We start from the raw sequence: 19,326 nt of genomic DNA on the forward strand, positions 1-19,326 counted from the left end.
ATATGAGCAGGGAAACTAGATTGCTTATCTTCCAACCTATCAAACTTTTGAGAACTTCACATACACACACATTTTCACATGTACGATATATATATATATCTATATATATGTATATCTCACATTGTATATATCATATATACACAAATGTCACTTAAAGTACCTGGAAGCAGTTCTTATTTTATCTTTCACTTAAGAATTTCATGATTTTAAAATTTTATGTGGGAAACAGAAAGAGACTCACAGACTTAGAGAATGAACTTATGGTTGCTGGGAGGAAGGGAAACTTAGGGATTTGGGAATGGACATGTACCTACTGCTATGTTTGAAATGGATAACCAATAAGGGCCTACAGTATAGCATATGGAACTCTGCTCAATGCTATGTGACAGCCTGAATGGAGAGGAGTTTGGGGAAGAATGGATGCATGTATATGTATGACTGAGTTCCTCTGCTGTACACCTGAAACTGTCACAACACTGCTAACTGGTTATGTGTGCGTGCTCAGTTGCTCAGTCATGTCCGACTCTTTACAATCTCATGGACTGTAGCCTGTCAGTCTCTTCTGTCCATGGGATTTTCCAGGCAAGAATACTGGAGTGGGTTGCTATTTCCTCTTCCAGGGAATCTTCCCAACCCAGGGATTGAACCTGTGTCTCCTGCATTGTCTGGTGGATTCTTTACCACTGAGCCATCTGAGAAGCTTTTAAAGTCAATACTATCTCAATCAAAATCCCAGCAGAAGTGTCTACAGATAGTAGCAACTTGATCCTAAAATGTTTGTGGAAAAACAGAGAAACTGAAGAGCTAAAATAATGTTCAAGAATAAAGATGAAGGGCTCACACTAAATGATTCCAAGACTTAAGCCTCAAAGCAAGACAATACGGTACAGTAAAAGAAGAAATACAAAGATCAATGTAGAATCAAAAAAGTGTCACACTCCTGTATCAGAAATGGACAGATCCAGGAAGCAGAAAATCAGTAAGAATGTAGTTGAACTCAATAATAAATCAAACTGGATATAACTGATATCTACATATTACAACAGGAGGATACACATTCTTCCCAAACTCACATGGATAATTCATTAAGACAGATCACACTCTGGGCCATAAAACACCTTAACAAATTAAAAAAGAAAAAGGAAACCATACAATGTATTGCTCAGACTACAATGGATTATATTTGGAGATCAAACAACATACTTCTAAGTAATACATAAGTCAAATAAGAAACCTAAAGCAAAAATTAAGCATATTTTGAACTAAATGAGAATGAAAATATAATTTAAAAAAGAAATCTGTGGGATGCATCACTCAGAGGAAAATTTATAGCACTGAATGCATATATTAGCAAGAAAAATGATCTAAAATCAATAATCCAAGCTTCCAATTTAGGAAACTAGAAAGAGAAGAGCAAATTAAATCCAAGTAAGCAGAAGAGAAGTTATAAAAATCTGAAGAAAAATCAGTAAGTTAAGATCAGAAAGTTAATAGAGAAAATCAACAAAACCAAAAGCTCATTTAAAAAGACTTAACTGATAAGCCTCAAGGCAATCCTTAACAAAATCTCAATGAAGTTTTTTGTAGAAATAGAATAAAATGCTCTCTAAAATTTACATGGAATCTCAGTAGGCCTAAAATAGCCAAAACAATCTTGAAAAAGAAAAAATAATAATGGAAGACTCACTTCCCAACCTCACCACAATGCTACAGTAATCAAAACAGTGTGGCAGTGGCATAAAGACAAACAATGGAAGAGAAGAAAGTTCAAAAATGAACCCTCACAGATATGATCAAATGATTTTTAACAAAGGTGCTAAGATCTTTCAATGGGGAAAGGATAATCTTTTCAACAAGTGGTGTTGGGAAGACTGGATATTCACATGTGAAAAATGAAGTCAGACCATTACTTTATACCTTACACAAAAGTTAACCCAAAACAGATGAAGACCACAAATGTCAGAGCTAAAACTATAAAACCTCCAAAGAAAAAGCTTTATTACACTGGATTCAGCAGTGCCTTTCTGAACATGACGCGAAAAGCATAGGCAATAAAAGAAAAAATAGGCAATCTGCATTTCATCAATATGAAACAGCTGTGTGCATAAGCACACTGTCAACAAATAATATATCTGATGAGGAATTAATACGTAGGATACAGAGAGTATGCCTGAAATTCAATAGCAGTGAGAAAAAAATACAATCAAAATGGCACAGGGCTTCAATAAACTTCTCTTCCCTGGTGGCTCAGACAGTAAAAGCATCTGCCTACAATGTGGGAGACCCAGGTTCGATCCCTGGATTGGGAAGATCCCCTAAGAAGGAAATGGAAGCCCACTCCAGTATTGTTGCCTGGAAAATCCCATGGACAGAGGAGCCTGGCAGGCTGCAGTTCATGGGGTTGCAAAGAGTGAGACACAACTGAGTGACTTCACTTTCACTTTCTTTCACTTTCTCAGAAGATATACAAATAGCCAATAAGCACATGAAAAAATGCTTGACATCACTATCACTGAAGAAATGAAAGCAAAGCAAAACCACAATAAAGTACCACTTCACATCCATTAAAATGATTATTTTTTAAAAAGAGGGGGAAGAACAGGTATTGGCAAGGATGTAGAGAAACAGAAATAGTTGGGTACTACGGGTGGGGATATAAAATGGTGTAGCCATTTTGGGAAACAGAAGGGCAGTTTCTAAAAAAATTAAGTATATATCATATGACCCAGTAATTTCATTTCTGAGAATATGCCCATAAGAACTTAATACAGGGATATGAAGAGATATTCTGCCATTCATGTTGATAGCAACGTTCTTCATAATACCCCAAAAGTGGAAGCAACCTAAGATCCATCCACCAATCAACAAATGAAACAAACTGTGATATATCTATACAATAGATTATTTTTCAGTCTTATTAAAGATGGAAATTCTAACATAAGCTACAACATGGAAAAATCTAGAAGATATTATGCTGAGTGAAATACAACAGTCACAAAGGACAAATACTCATATATGACACCGAAGAGTGCTAGTAAATTTTATAGAGGCAGAAAGGAGAAGGGAGACTGCAGGGAGCTGGTGAAGGGGGAATGAGGAGTTACTGTTTCAGTAACACAGAAACAGTTTCTGAAACAGAGTTTCAGGTCTGCAATATGAAAAAAGTTCTATAGATTGACAACGATGAAGACAAACTGAATATAATTAATGCCACTAAATAGTACACTTAAAATGGTTAATTATATGTGTATTTTAAAACAACGTAAAATCAGTAAGTAATTTTTAAAAATCTCTTCCTAATTAAAATTGTTCTACTAAAATTACTTATATTTTCCTGAGGAAACTAGCCAGTCACCACCTTTGAACAAATGTTAATCTTCAGTACAAAAACACAAGTACTCTCAATAAAGGCTACCCCATTACATTATTTTTAAAAAGTATTTAACATTGATTAGTGAAGCTCTGTATTAAAACATTAAAAAAAATCAATTATAACACAATGTTCTATTTTAAAAATTCAAAGATAATTTTTTACAGCAATCATGAAGGAAAACGTTCCAATCCATATATACTGTGGATAAACAACTTGCTGCTTCTCTTTGATCCGAAACTTTTTGGAGGGCAATCCAGTCATGTCATTTCTCTTTTATAGAATAGGACAGCTCTATCATTCTAACTACTGCACAATTGCACTCATTTCACATGCTAGCAAAAGTAATGCTCAAAATTCTCCATGCTAGGCTTCAATAGTACCTGAACTGAGAACTCCCAAATGTTCAAGCTGGATTTAGAAGAGGCAGAGGAACCAGAGATCAAATTGCCAACACGCGCTGGATCACAGAAAAACCAAGAGAATTGCAGAAAAACATCTACTTCTGCTTCACTGACTATGCTAAAGCCTTTGACTGTGTAGATCAGAACAAACCATGGAAAATTCTTAAAGAGATGGGAATACCAGACCGTCTCGTCTGCCTTCTGAGAAACCTGTATGCAGGTCAAGAAGCAACAGTTAAAACCGGACATAGAACAAAGGACTGGTTCCAAACTGGGAAAGGAGTATGTCAAGGCTGTAGACGGTCACTCTACTTATTTAACTTACATGCAGAATACATCATGTGAAATGCTGGGTTTGATGAAGCACAAGCTGGAATCAAGATTGCGGGGAGAAATACCAATAACCTCAGATATGCAGATGACACCATCCTTATGGCAGAAAGCGAAGAGGAACTAAAGAAGGTGAAACAAGAGAGTGAAAAAGCTGACTTAAAACTCAACACTCCTAAAACAAAGATCATGGCATCCAGTCACAGATGGGTAAACAATGCAAACAGTGACAGATTTTTATTTTCTCAGACCCCCAAATCACTGCAGATGGTGACTGCAGCCATGAAATTAAAAGACCCTTTCTCCCTAGAAGAAAAGCTATGACAAACATAGAAAGCATATTAAAAAGCAGAGATATTACTTTGCCAACAAAGGTCTGTCTAGTAAAAGCTATGGTTTTTCCAGTAGTCATGTGTGGATGTGAGAGTTGGACCATAAAGAAAGCAGAGCTGAAGAATTGATGCTTTTGAACTGTGGTGTTGGAGAAGACTCCTGAGAGTCTCTCAGTCAATCCTAAAGGAAATCAGTCCTGAATATTCAATGGAAGGACTCATGCTGAAGCTGAAGCTCCAATACTTGGGCCACATGATGTGAAGAGCCGACTCATTAGAAAAGACCCTGATTACTGGGAAAGATTGAAGGCAGGAGGAGAAGGGGACAACTGAGAATGAGACGGTTGGATGGCATCACCAACCCAATGGACATGAGTTTGGGCAAGCTCTAGGAGATGGTGAAGCACAGGGAAGCCTCGTGTGCTGCAGGCCAAGGGGTCGCAAAGAGTCGGACACAACTGAGAGACTGAACAACAACAACAACAATCATTGTGAAATAAAGTTTCCAACGCTAGAGCTACCCCTGCCTATCTATTCACTAGTCTGCAAGTTACATATGGAAAGGAAGGAGGGCCAAGATAAAAGAAATCTGTTAACAGGGCTTTATAAATCTAATCTTGAGAAGAAACAGGCCAAAAGAAGACAGTAACAGGAAAGAACAAACAGAAAAGACAGATACACACACCACACACACACACATACACAAAAATGGAAAGATCAATGAAATTCGCAGAAAGAAATATAGAATTTCTGCCTTGAAACATGATAAACTTCATTCAAAGATTTTGGTATACACTCAGAATTTAATACAATTCAGAATACAGTGATGTCTAAATAGTTCAAGAAAAAAGTTCATTTCACAGTATATATAAAGGAACTGGTTATAAATACATCACAGGCATGAATTCAGAAAAAGTTATTATAATGAAGATGTAGAATATTCATTTTTCTTTCACTCCAAGAAATATAGATTTTTGTGCTTATTAGACTATTTTTAGAATAATCAGTAATTGCAAAGGATCACTATGGGTTTCAATAAATATGTGTATTTCTGTTAGGTTTTAAAAGGAATTAAGTCAGGGGGGGAGACCCAAATAGTACCTTTTGCATCATCAGAACCTGAAGCCAAGAGTTTAGGATCCATCAAATTAAAGTCAACACTCCAACATCTCTTCTCATGCTCCTAGATGTAGAAGGAAGACAAAGTAGTCTCAGAATATAGATCTTAAATAAAGCAAAACAAATAAACATAGTTGATACCAATTTATCACTATGGTGGGAGGGAGAAAGAACTAGCTATGAAAATAAAGCAGATGCAAAGTAGCTCCATAAACTTTTTAAATATACATTTATAAAATTACCACTTTTGGAAATTCATCCTACAAATGCAAAGAGCATTACTGGAATTACATAGGTAGACGGTTGGATGGCATCCCTGACTCGATGGACACGAGTTTGAGCAAGCTCTGGGAGTTGGTGATGGACAGGGAAGCCTGGGGTGCTGCAGTCCATGGGGTCGCAAAGTGTCAGATATGAATGAGCGGCTGACCTGAGGAACTGCTGCTGCTGCTGCTGCTGCTAAGTTACTTTAGTTGTGTCCGACTCTGTGCGACTCCACTGACGGCAGCCCACCAGGCTCCCCCGTCCCTGGGATTCCCCAGGCAAGAATACTGGAGTGGGTTGCCATTTGAACTGAGGAACTGAGGAAATGCTAAACAATGATTTTAAATTTGTAATTATAAAATGCATGAAGCTCTATAATTATTAAAAAGTACAAATGTGATTCTTGCAACAAGCTCCAATATTTTGGCTACCGGCTGCAAAGAGCCGACTCATTGGAAAAGACCCTGATGCTGGGAAAAGGCAAACGGGATGACAGAAGATAAGATTGTTGGATGGCATCATCGACTCAATGGACATGAGTTTGAACAAACTCTGGAGACAGTGATGGACAGGGAATCTGGTGTGCTGTAGTCCATGGGATCGCAAAGAGTTGGACATGACTGAGCGACTGAATAGTAACAACAACCACAAGTAACTAGTATTCTTATTTACCTGATAGACCTTTGACCTCTGTCCTGTGAATCCATCCCATAGGATGACGGTGCCTTCATAATCACTGCTGGCTAATAGATTCTTATGATAACTACTCCAACTGATACAGCTGAAAGAAAGGGATATTAAGTTAAGCCTTATTTTACATAAAAATAAACAGCAATGGATACAAAGAATTTGGATATGTTAAAAAAGATTAGAACCCTTTCAAAGTGGTCTATATAAGTTCACAATAATTATTTTGCCCATAGTCCATAAAGGAAGAAGGCATCAGATAATTCCCAGATCATTCAATTGATACTACCAAATCACAAACCATAACCACTCTTCACTCTCATCACCAGCTAGAAGACAGATATGGTGTGCCTAAAGTTGCTACTGGCCATCCTTGACACATGAGGAATACATGTCTGTAGGTGGAGATAACAGAGGCCAGGGGGGCACACGTATGTCATGGCGGAGACACATGAGGAATACATGTCTGCAGGTGGAGATAACAGAGGCCAGGGGGACACACGTATCTCATGGCAGAGACACATGAGGAATACATGTCTGTAGGTGGAGATAACAGGGGCCAGGGGGACACGTATGTCATGGCAGAGACACATGAGGAATACATGTCTGTAGGTGGAGATAACGGGCCAGGGGGACACACGTATGTCATGGTGGAGACACGTGAGGAATACATGTCTGTAGGTGGAGATAACAGGGGCCAGGGGGACACACGTATGTCATGGCGGAGACCAAATCAGACCCTTCAGGGCCCTACTTCCAGTTGTGTCAGATCATATAAGCCACTAAACTGGTCTGAATTGAGTCTCTGTGTTTACAGGCAAATGTTGACTAATGTAAGTGCATGACTCAAATTTCAATAAAATGCATTTAACAGAATTAAACTTCTAACATTTACGGTTTTGGCTATTCTCAAATGTTCCAATATTGAGAATGCAACATCTAAAAATATATGCTTTTGGTTAGACATATATGTGCATCACACATATAGTAAAGCTAATGTATATTAAAGAAAAAAGTCACTTAGAAAGCAAAGCAGCTGACCTAGGTGATTTCCAAGCATTTGAACACAAAGCCTTTTTGCTGTCTTCTAGCTGTATTTGTGCTACATTTTAGGGTTTGAAGAGTTTATTTGCAACTTTAGACGTACTTATTAGAATTCTTGGGAGAAATGACATGGAACAGTCAAGAGCCTTGGATTTAGTCAGACCTGAGCTTAAATTCCAGATCTGCAACTTACTAGTTGTGGCTTTGGGTAATTCAGTTCACTTTCACAACTGGTGTGCTCCAAATGGGTTTCAGGGGAGCTTACATATTGACCCTTTTAGCCCCAAGTCCATTGTTTCCAGAATTGAAGAGTTTCCTTCTCTTTATTCCAAGGTGCATAAAATACTACCATATTGCTTTGTATCTGTCAAGACAGACAAGGTAAACCCTCCAATCCATATTTTCATTATGGTAACATTTATTATGAATTCTTAATATGGGTCAAGTATTGTGCTGAGGGCATCTTGTAGCTTTATTTAAAGTATAACCCTATGAAATTGGAGAAGGAATTGGGAACCCACTCCAGCGTTCTTGCCTGGAGAATCCCAGGGACGGGGGAGCCTGTGGGCTGCCGTCTATGGGGTCGCACAGAGTCGGACACGACTGAAGTAGGTATTACTATTAGAGCCTCTATTTTACAAATTAGTAGCATGAAACGGTTAAGAGCAAGATTCTGTCTGAATCTTGTCTACTCCAGAGACTAGCTGTACAACCATCAACAAGTTAATGAACCCTTTCTGTGCTTCAGCTTCCTTGTATAAAACAAGGTAATGATGGTCTGCTTAAGACACAGAACTTATGATAATGCCTGCCACTGAAGAACTCAATAAAATTATGTCTCACTCATGCTGCGTTCCTTTCACTTAGGAATAAAGTATATAAACTAAGTAGATAACCATTACACATTCTCAATGATGAGCACCAGTTAGTTCAGTCTACCATTTTTATATGAATTAGGAAACAGAAAAGAAAGTTACACAAATAAAGCCTACAGTACTTGCTATATTATTAACATTATTAAAGTGACCACATATATTATATGTGTCATTTATCCAAATAAAAAAGGGATAAGAATGACTAGAAAATGTTCAAAGTTTTAAACAAATTTACTATTAGTCTCTTGATGTCACTCCCTTTGAAGCCAGTGCCTATGAAAACAGCTTAGGAAGTTTGTTTTAAACATGAAGACTCTAGCATTCCTTTTAGATTTTTGGGGCAGATCAGAAGCTGGGTCTATGAACAGTATTCCAGGTTTAAAAAGCACTCGTTATAAACTCCAACCCTTAATATATGAAACTTAAACACTATGCCCTCACAAAAAGACACATACCATTCTTGTGAAAAGAATTCTTAAAATTATAAACAATTATAATAGTTAGAGATATGTGCATGCTAGAGGAAAAATTCCAGACTTTGAGATACTATTCACTGGGCTACAGTAATCCTTCATTCAATACCCCATGAAAGGTCATCTACAGTAAAGACACTTATTTGATTAAATGCAAGAAGATTTTCATTTGGCAAATAGAAAAACTACTAACCCTCACAGGGAAAAAGCGATCGATATCTATAAAAAAAGATATTCTGATGTATCTTCTATATATAATTAATAATGTTCATCACGAACGAATAAGATGTCACATGAAAAGGTAAAAATAACAAACATAATAATCACAGATACTGTTATATACACACTACATTATGCCAGGTAAATAATGTAAATACCTGATTTTGGAATTGCAGGTCATTTCATTTTCAGGGTAATGAATATCCACCGCATCCTGAATGACTGTGCCATATTCATAGACTTTAATCTTCTTTGTAACCCCAGCAATTGCAAAGTAGTCACAATCCCGGTCAAACTCAATACTAAGAAATGAAGTACATACTTGGGTCAGTAAGACTATTTACCTATCCTTGTGATGTTACGATGACATTTCAGAATTTGGTTTTTTTCCTCCCCGATTTCTAAAGTGATTCTATCTACAATGATAATAGATCTACTTGAAATGCCTTCAAACTGTATTAGGCCTTATGGAGATTAAGTCATTATCAAGACATGTAAAATTAAGAGTGGTGGAGAACTGCATAGCTATACAATTCTGAACCACAGATGGTTTTTTGGTTCCTAGAAACTTGACATGATTTTCAATTCATCTTTAGTAACAATATTACAACATACCAAACTGTCAAGGCTAACAAGCTACACTGTAAAAGTAGTGAGGGAAGATTTAATGGTTTGGTATATTAAAAATACATCAAAACAGAATAGTCAATAAGCCTTTTCCTTAATTTTAGCTTTTTCTCTACCTACCATTCTGTGTAGATGACAGAATTTCACAATATTTAATGTTATTTTAATAAATTAATGAGTATACAAGCTGAATTATGACACAACTTAAGGAAGGTATAACAATAAGGATAAAATATACATATGAATGGAATAATTAAACAATCATTACATTTCCTCCAATCATTTCTCACCTTCCAATCTAATATGATCTCTCTGACTTATGAACCACAAGCAAACAGAGGAAAACCTAAGTAAAAATTTTTCCTTCTTTTCAAGTTACTTAAGAGAATTCACCTCTCTCTTACTGACTTTTTACACAAGTTTCAAAATAAGTAACTCCAAAGGACAACACAAGGTTTTATTCATCTTTAAGGACCGTAACTTGGAGTCCTAAAAAAGTTGTTATATAATCAACAAGAATGTTAAGTAACCTAATGGAATTAAGAGCAAAATGAATCATCACACACATTATTTCTTAATGAGTTAAATATCCTTTCTAGAAGCTCAGTCATAAAGTTAGAGAATACATAAGAATTACTGATCTTTAATTACATAATAATACCAATAATAGATAATATTCATTGATCGCTCACTCACTATAACCACTACACAAACTCACTCATTAAATTCTCATAATAACCCTATGAGTTAGGTATTAATTTTGATAGGTATTATTAATCTATCCACATTTTATATATGAGAAAACTAAGGACTGGAGTTGAGTAACTTGCCCAAAGCATCTTATAAGTGGCTAAAATGATATGGTAGTGCTCTGCATATTTTAAGCATTCACCAAGTGTATACAAATAACTACAAGACATATTTTTCAATATACATTAACTGTGACATCTTTTTACCAAACAGTATATGGTTAATTAATAATATAGTAAGAAGCTTTGCTAAGCTGACAATGAATTAGGAAAATAAGTACACATCAAGAATATTTCCCATAAAAATACATGTTGAGATGCTCACTTTTCATTACAACTTTAAATCCTTGCTCAATTTTATGCAATTTTTAAGGAAATTTCATGAAATGTCATTGACTATTGCAAAATTCAGCAAATGTTCCCTTCAATACTGTATGACTGTGTAGCAATGGAAAAGACTGGCTTGTACAACAGTTTCAGCCTCACTGCTGTCTCAGCTAAGGTCATCTGCCCTGTGCACCCTAATGGAATATAACTGTATCGATGGCAACTATTCATTTATCCCAACTCAATTTATACTCCCAACCTCACACCACTGAAGGTGAAATATTACTGTGTCTGGTAAAGGACAGAGTTATCAGAACTGAAATTCTATCCTTAACTTAGGAAATTTTGTTATGGCTGAGATATCAAAGGAAAACCAGTTATATTATCTCTAAATATTTTTTCATCTACAAACACACATGACTAATAAAAATATTCCAAAGGTTGTAGTAGGAAAAGTTAACATGCTACTTCCAAACTATTTGTTTTTAATATAAAAAAGTTTAAACACTAACTTATTAAAGACACTACAGGAAGAAAACTGGCATATAAATTAAAATATTGTCAAAAGAATAGATTTGATGATATAAACAAGTAATTAAATCTATTTCCTCTGTTGCTACCCTGTTATTCAACACAGCTCTCTTTTTTCAACAAAGGTTATTATTTAGCTATATCAGATCATTATTAACTCTTATACATTTTGTTTTGTATAAGAGTGGTTAACTTTTTGTTAATGACAGTTTCACCTCATTATTAACTTTTTGACTTTACTGCTATTCTTTTCTTACATTCTGGTTATGTTCTCTTCTTAATACATTAGTATAACAAGGACCTAGATAGTATCCTTATTTTAATAGTCTAAGATATAGAGGCTCTAGTTTAAAAACAAGATTTTAATAGAAATACTGATCAAAAAGTATAAAGAATAGCATTATTTCTGATTAAAAGGGAAAGGAAGAAAAACAGCTACCTTAAAAAAAAATGCAAGTACTTTCACATAATTAAGACTCAGAATTTAAGTAGTTCCAAACATGAGTCATTTGTTCCCAATTTCAAACAGATGTAATCATATCTGTTCCCAGAAACAAAGTCAGACTCTAGAAACCAATCATGGAATAACTCAAAAGAATAATGTAGTTTTCAGACAGAGAGCTAATTTCAGAGCTAATACAAAATAGATGGTCTCTCATTTCACAATATTTCAGCTGCTTTAATTTCTGAAATCTGATAAAACAAACAAAAGTAATACACAATGACTAGTTAGGCTGAAATAAAAACAAAATAAAAGGTAAACAAATTAAAACACACTTGATGGTGCAATTAAATTCAAAAAAGAACTTCAAGAAGTCTTGCAATACAAAATTCATTTCTGCTATCCACTATCACTGGTAACAAAACAAGTAGTTTATGAAAGTTAACTGCAATAAAACAAATTCAGTTTCACAGAATTTTTTAAATTTAAAAAATAAACATTGAAAAATTATCGGAGTGGGGACTTTCATGAAAATAAACTGCATTTTTCTTTCACACTTGGAACATTTCAACTATTTTTAAAAGTGATTTATTTAAGAAGCTGTAAAATGAAACTCAGCTGTTTGAAATTGGCTATATTCTTTGTCAAAAGGGCCATCAGTCAAATGATTAAGCATCAAGGCAATAGACCACACAGGACACTTGATTAACGCAGACATCTAGTATGGAGTAGCACAAAGCAACGTAAACACATCAGTATCTCAAGAGGGGAATTTTGTCAGGGTTCCCACTGACATATTATTATTATATATTAATATGTCTGCCATATTATTTTTGTAATTATAAAATGTATTAGTGAACAAGGTGGATTAACATCCCCGAACAACAGAATCCAATTTATCAAAAGAAAATGTAAAGTAAACAAAATTGTTAAAGGTCCAATTCATTACCATGTTAGTTTGCCCCAGGAGATAGGGGCTGCTATAATTTCAAGGAAACCAAGAAAGGCTCAGAAACGGCCTTTTTTAAAATGAAAACAGAAGAGGAGAGCTTTACATAATACAAAAAGGATAAGTAAATAATAACTGAGGATATTCAACTATGACTTTCTTTCAACTCGATCAATAGTATTGGCAAAAACTTCCATAACATACTGAACACTACGTGTCAAGCATTGTTTTAAGCTCTTTACATTAAATATATTTAATCTTCAAATCTCCACTGCATAGATAAAGAAACTGAGGTATACTAATGTTAAGTAATTTGCTCAAGGTTTACTGGAAAATTCCAAGTCATCAAGTTTCAGAGTCTACGCTCTCAGTCACTATGCAAAGCTCTTATTTTAATGAGAACAGAAGGGTTAGTCTATGAGAAACACATACAAAGGCAAAATAAACAACAATAACATAAAAATGGTATCTACTCATGGCATACATATGATAGTAGTAGTAATAACATCATAATTCATCCTGTACAACAATTTAAACAGAGAGAGAAAAAAGAGAGTACAGTAGCCTGGTAGGGTTTATAATTAGTGGGCAAGGTCATTTATTACTAAAATAAGCAAATGCCAAACAACAGGAACAAAACATGACACAGGAATTCAAGAGTCAATGATTACTAAGACTCACTGGAAGAAAATGTATGATGCTTGGATATTCTCATCCATATGAGAATATTCGTATGGGTGTGCCTGCTATCTGCCAAACACTGACCAAGCTGATGGAAAACCAGGATGTTAAACCAAGATACATTTGAGAAATGTGCAGAAATACGCATTAATACAAATCTGGGCTACTGCAACGGCCTCCTTACAAGTCTGCCGGTCCTGACTTTTATCTTTCCTAATCCATTTGAAGGGTGGATATTAGGGAAAATTTCCAAAATTACAGCTCTGTTCACATAATTATCATCACTTTGTTGTTGATGTTGTTGTTCAGTGGCTAAGTCATTTCTGACTCTTTGTGCTGCTGTGAACTGAAGCATGCCAACACTTACTACCATGTAAAAGTCAAACTTCAACCATTAAGAAAGGTTTGTCACAACCCGGCTTGAAGCTTTTCTTAAAACTTTTTTTTTTTTTTTAAACTACGTATATAGGCAACGGTTCAAAAAGTGTACAGACAAAAGCTAGACTCCCTCCCAATTTTACCAAATAAGCACCTGATCAGCCTCCCTAAAGACAATCAATAGTTACAGTTCGTGCATCCTGCTAGACATGAACAAACATATGAGTATTCACAGTCTTTTTTTTTAACACATGGGATGATATAATAGTATCTTGACAATCATGCAATATCAGTACATATTAGGGATACCTCATTTTTTTTCCTCAGTGGTTGCACAGATTTCCAACATATGGGTATATCATAAATTATTTAATAAGTCTAATGAGGAACATTTGCTTTCTAGTTTTTTTTTCTTTTTACTGTTAACAACAATACTACAATGAAATAAATACCCTTCTATCCATGTCATCTTTCACATATGCCAGAATACCCCTAAATATACCTGGATTATGAAGTGCTACGTCAAAAATCATACCTTGTTAATATAGTTAAATAAAGCTAAACCTCTCTCCATCCAGATCAACACCACTAATAATTTCAATTTTGTCTCCAAATGTTTCATTATCTTCTAAATCTAACTAAAACCCAGCTCTTCCCTGAAAATGCTGATTCCTCTGAGGTCCTCTCACGTTCCACATTAAAACACACTTAGATATAAAGTCAGGGTCCTCCTTGCTATGCACAACTTCCCCAGGTATTCTTTCTCCTCCCTAAAACCTCCCAGGTCAAAATATCCTGTTAACTTGTATCACATAATACTGCTCCTTATTACTCTTACCAATCCATGAGTTCTCGGAAATTTTAACTTTTAGCACAATATCACTCTCTCCAAATCTGCCCTTGTCATAATTCTCAGTAATTTCAACAATCCCACAGATTCTAATATCCTGGTCTATCAGTTGGACTTTCCTTTCTCCAAAGATCTTTGATTCTGCTCACCTCCACCTCGCACAACCATGATTAGGCTTTTTCATTACCAATAATGTCATTTCTCCATAATTGCATTTTCACTTTCTGACATATTGCTCTTTGACAACCACTTCCATTCGCTCCACCTAACTCACTGTTAGCAACAATCCTTCAGGCCTTCAGGCCCATGCGGAATCTAAAAGCTCACTGACCTTACCACCGCCGTCCCTCCCCTGCCTTGTATATTCACTTTTCCTTTACCCATCGCAGGCTACACAGTGAATAATTAAGACGCCCTCACATGTAACCCTCTTCCGTTAACATTCTCACGTCTCTTTCTCCTTACACCTAACTTCCCTGGTAACCCTCTGGTTAATCTAACTCTCCACTCACTCTACACTTGAAACGGCATGGCTGAACATGGCTAGAGGGAACACAAAAACATGTCCTGATCATGACCGCTGTCCTCAAGTGGAGCTCTCACACTGCTCAGGTTTAGGATAAATATCCCCGGTCCCATCAAATTTGCTAAAAATTTGTCCCACACTATTTGCTTTTAAAAAAAGGTACATAATTTTTCTATTCTTCTCAAATTTCCCATATCTCTTTCCTCTTTATCACTCTCAGCAGATTATTTTGCTCTCCATAGTTTATCATACACACACACACACACACACACACACACACACACAGAATAAGCAGGTAACTTACAATGGCTACCACCATCACATCCTCCACTTACCAGCATATACCCACATACGTTGATATACTGTGCCACCTCTCTGGCCACTGAGTGAAGGACACACCCCTAGATGGAGCCAAGAGGTCTACTTGTACACTGGATCCCAGCTTTGCTTGCCTACTCTAGGACTGCTTCCTAGACTGACCTCCACTGCTCTCCTATATCATTCATTTCTTCCATTCTCCTGGATCTTTTCCGTGAGCCTTTCAATTTCAATGTTTTCTTCCTTTAGGTGAAACACAAACAAAACAAAACTCCTCTTAGAACCCTAATTCTGCTTTAGCTATCATGCTATTCCTTTCCATTCTGATCACAGAACTTCACTAAAAAAGTGGTCCAAACACATCAATTCCTAATTCCTCTCCTCCCTTTCTCTTTAACCCAATCGAATCAAGCTTTCACCTTCACCACTGAAAATGCTGTACTAAGGTCAACAATGACCTGCTGTCTGCTAAATCTGAGTCAAATCTGAATTTTTATCTTAACCGAATATCAACAAGAGCTGGCTTAAGCTCATATTGCTCAATATCAGCAACCCAACAACCCAATCAAAAAATGGGTGGAAGACCTAAACAAACATTTTTTTTTCCAAAGAAGACATACAGATGGCCAACAAACACATGAAAAGATGCTCAACATTGCTTATTATTAGAGAAATGCAAATCAAAACTACAGTTAGGCATCACTTTATACCAGTCAGAATGGACATCATCAAAAAACCTATACAATAAATGCTGGAGAGGACATGGAGCAAAGGGAACTCTCTTGCACTGTCGGTGGGATTATAAACTGATACAGCCTCTATGGAGAACAGTCTGGAGATTCCTTAAAAAACTAGGAATAAAACTACCATATCATGCAGCAATCCCACTACTGGGCATATACCCTAAGAGAACCATAATGCAAAAAGACACATGTACCCCAATGTTTACTGCAGCACCATTTACAATAGTCAGGACATGGAAGTAACCTGGATGTCTATTAAGAGATGAATGGATAAAGAAGTTGTGGTACATATATACAATGGAATATTACTCAGCCATTAAAAGGAACAAATTTGAGTTAGTTGAACTGAGATAGATAAACCTAGAGCCTGATATACACAGTGAACTAAGTCAGAAACAGAAAAACAAATATCATATATTCACATGTACATATGGAATCTGGTTTCCCAGGTGACCTATGCAGCACACCCCAGAGACTTGGGTTTGATCCCTGGGTTGGCAAGATCCCCTGGAGAAGAGACTTGCAACCTAATCCAGTATTCTGGCCTGGAAAATCCCATGGACAGAGGAGCATGGTGGGCCACAGCCCATGGGGGCTGCAGAGAATCAGACACAACTGAGTCCTTATGTGCATGTGTGTGTACACACACACACACAATCTAGAAAAATGGTACTAATGAACCTATTTCCAGGGCAGGAACAGAGATGCAGACACAGAGAATGGACTTATGGACACAGTGAGGCAAGGGGGGAGGGTACAAACTGGGAGAACAGCACTGACATACGTATACACTGCTGCTGCTGCTAAGTCGCTTCAGTCGTGTCTGACTCTGTACGACCCCATAGACAGCAGCCCACCAGGCTCCCCTGGCCCTGGGATTCTCCAGGCAAGAACACTGGAAATGGGTTGCCATTTCCTTCTCCAATGCATGAAAGTGAAAAGTGACTGTGAAGTTGCACAGTTGTGTCTGACTCCTCGTGACCGCATGGACTGCAGCCTACCAGGCTCCTCCGTCCATGGGATTTTCCAGGCAAGAGTACTGGAGTGGGTGCCACTGCCTTCTCCGTATGTATAAACCACTATGTGTAAATAGATGGCTAGCAGGAAGCAGTTGTATAGCACAAGGAACACAGCTCAGTGCTCTGTGATGACCTACAGATGTGGGATGGTGGGGTGGGAGGAAGGCTCATGAGGGAGGCTCACAAGGAAGCAGACATATGTATACTTAGAGCTGATCCACGCTGCTGTACAGCAGAAACCAACACAGCATTGTAAAGTAATTATCTTCTGATTAAAAATAAATTAAAAAAAAACAACAAGAGCTGACTAAAATGATCACTCCTTCCTCCTCAACACTATTTTTCTCCTACCTCACTAGTGGCTCCATCATAGCATACATTGTTCATCCCTCCTCCTGGGTCCACTTTCATACTAAAGTATCCCCGAATTCAGTTCTGGCCCCTCATCTCCTTTGAATCTCCATGGACTTCTTTGGGAATCTCATCTAATCTTTAGGTTTTAATCTATACACTGAAATTAAAAGACGCTTACTCCTTGGAAGAAAAGTTATGACCAACCTAGATAGCATATTCAAAAGCAGAGACATTACTTTTCCAACAAAGGTCCATCTAGTCAAGGCTATGGTTTTTCCAGTGGTCATGTATGGATGCGAGAGTTGGACTATGAAGAAGGCTGAGCGCCGAAGAATTGATGCGTTTGAACTGTGATGTTGGAGAAGACTCTTGAGAGTCCCTTGGACTGCAAGGAGATCCAACCAGTCTATTCGGAAGGAGATCAGTCCTGGGTGTTCTTTGGAGGTAATGATGCTAAGGCTGAAGCTCCAGGACTTTGGCCACCTCATGCGAAGAACTGACTCACTGGAAAAGACTCTGATGCTGGGAGGGATTGGGGGCAGGAGGAGAAGGGGGCGACAGAGGACGAGATGGCTGGATGGCATCACCAACTTGATGGACATGAGTTCGAGTGAACTCCAGGAGTTGGTGATGGACAGGGAGGCCTGGCGTGCTGCGATTCATGGGGTCGCAGAGTCGGACACGACTGAGCGACTGAACTGAACTGAATGACCACCAAATGCTATCTCACCTATCAGCCCTCTCTCTGTACTACTGGCTCACGCCTATTTGACAGCTCAATTTTAATCTGACAGGCATCTTAATTCATACTACATTGAGTTTCTGAATCGCCTATCATACACTTTCCTCATCTTATTTACTAACCTCATTTCTCTTTTAATTAACTTTAACATCAACTCTTTCAGCTCAACCTTCAAAATACATATAGACTGTAACCACTTTTCACTAACTCACTGCCACCACTCTCATCCAAGCTACCATTATTCCATGTCTATATTATCAAATAGGCTCCTTACTGGCTCCCTGCTTCCATATTGGACCCTTACAGTCGGTTTGCAAACAGGTCAAATCACCATTCCTTTGGTTCAAAATTCTTTAATGGCTTCTGACTTGGTCTCATGAAAAAGGCAAAGTGATTATAAAACAGTGTAAGTGATTTCCTCTCCCTCTCCCTTGTTTTGGTTACACTGGCCTCACGGTAAAACTAGGAAATTCCAAACCTAATCCCACTTCAGAGGCAGTGCACCTGACAAGTCTCTGATCCTGAAGTGGTCTAACCTTTTTCAAAAGGAAGCTTTCTACTCTCTGTCCCCTACTTCCCTGAACTATCTCCCTCTGCTCTATTTTTCTTTCATAGGATTTAAAGAACTTATATCCTATACTTTCTTCTCACATGTTATCAGTTTTCTTTTTTTATTTAAATATTCATCCCACTTGGAATTTATTTAAAACTATCAGAAGAAATGTAAATTTGTACTTTTCTACATTATTACTGAGGAAACCCATTTATTTAATAATCTCTTCCCCACATTTATTAGAAGTGCAGAAAATGAAGAGGAACTAAAGAGCCTCTTGATAAAGTCTGTCATGAACTGAGATCTGAGCTGATTTAAAGTCTCATAAAACTTGTGTTTTTATTTTGTCTTACAGCTAACAAAGGAATTTTCCAAATATAATAATATTTATAACTACTTTAACTTCATCATGGACGGAAC

General features: G+C 37.0%; 1 protein-coding gene across 2 annotated transcripts in view; it reads right to left on the bottom strand.

Moving 5' to 3' along the window:
- The window catches only part of COP1 (COP1 E3 ubiquitin ligase), a 230,527-nt gene that overhangs the window by 83,935 nt on the left and 127,266 nt on the right, over positions 1-19,326 (bottom strand). For both annotated transcript variants that reach the window (XM_052653649.1, XM_052653648.1), the window contains exons 12-14: positions 9,276-9,419; positions 6,492-6,600; positions 5,538-5,619 (exon numbers count right to left, since the gene is read on the bottom strand). In XM_052653649.1, the coding sequence (XP_052509609.1) occupies positions 5,538-5,619; positions 6,492-6,600; positions 9,276-9,419 (335 nt within the window). The remainder of the gene's footprint in view (positions 1-5,537; positions 5,620-6,491; positions 6,601-9,275; positions 9,420-19,326) is intronic.

This window comes from Budorcas taxicolor, chromosome 16, assembly GCF_023091745.1.
Source record: "Budorcas taxicolor isolate Tak-1 chromosome 16, Takin1.1, whole genome shotgun sequence".
Taxonomy (NCBI): domain Eukaryota; kingdom Metazoa; phylum Chordata; class Mammalia; order Artiodactyla; family Bovidae; genus Budorcas; species Budorcas taxicolor.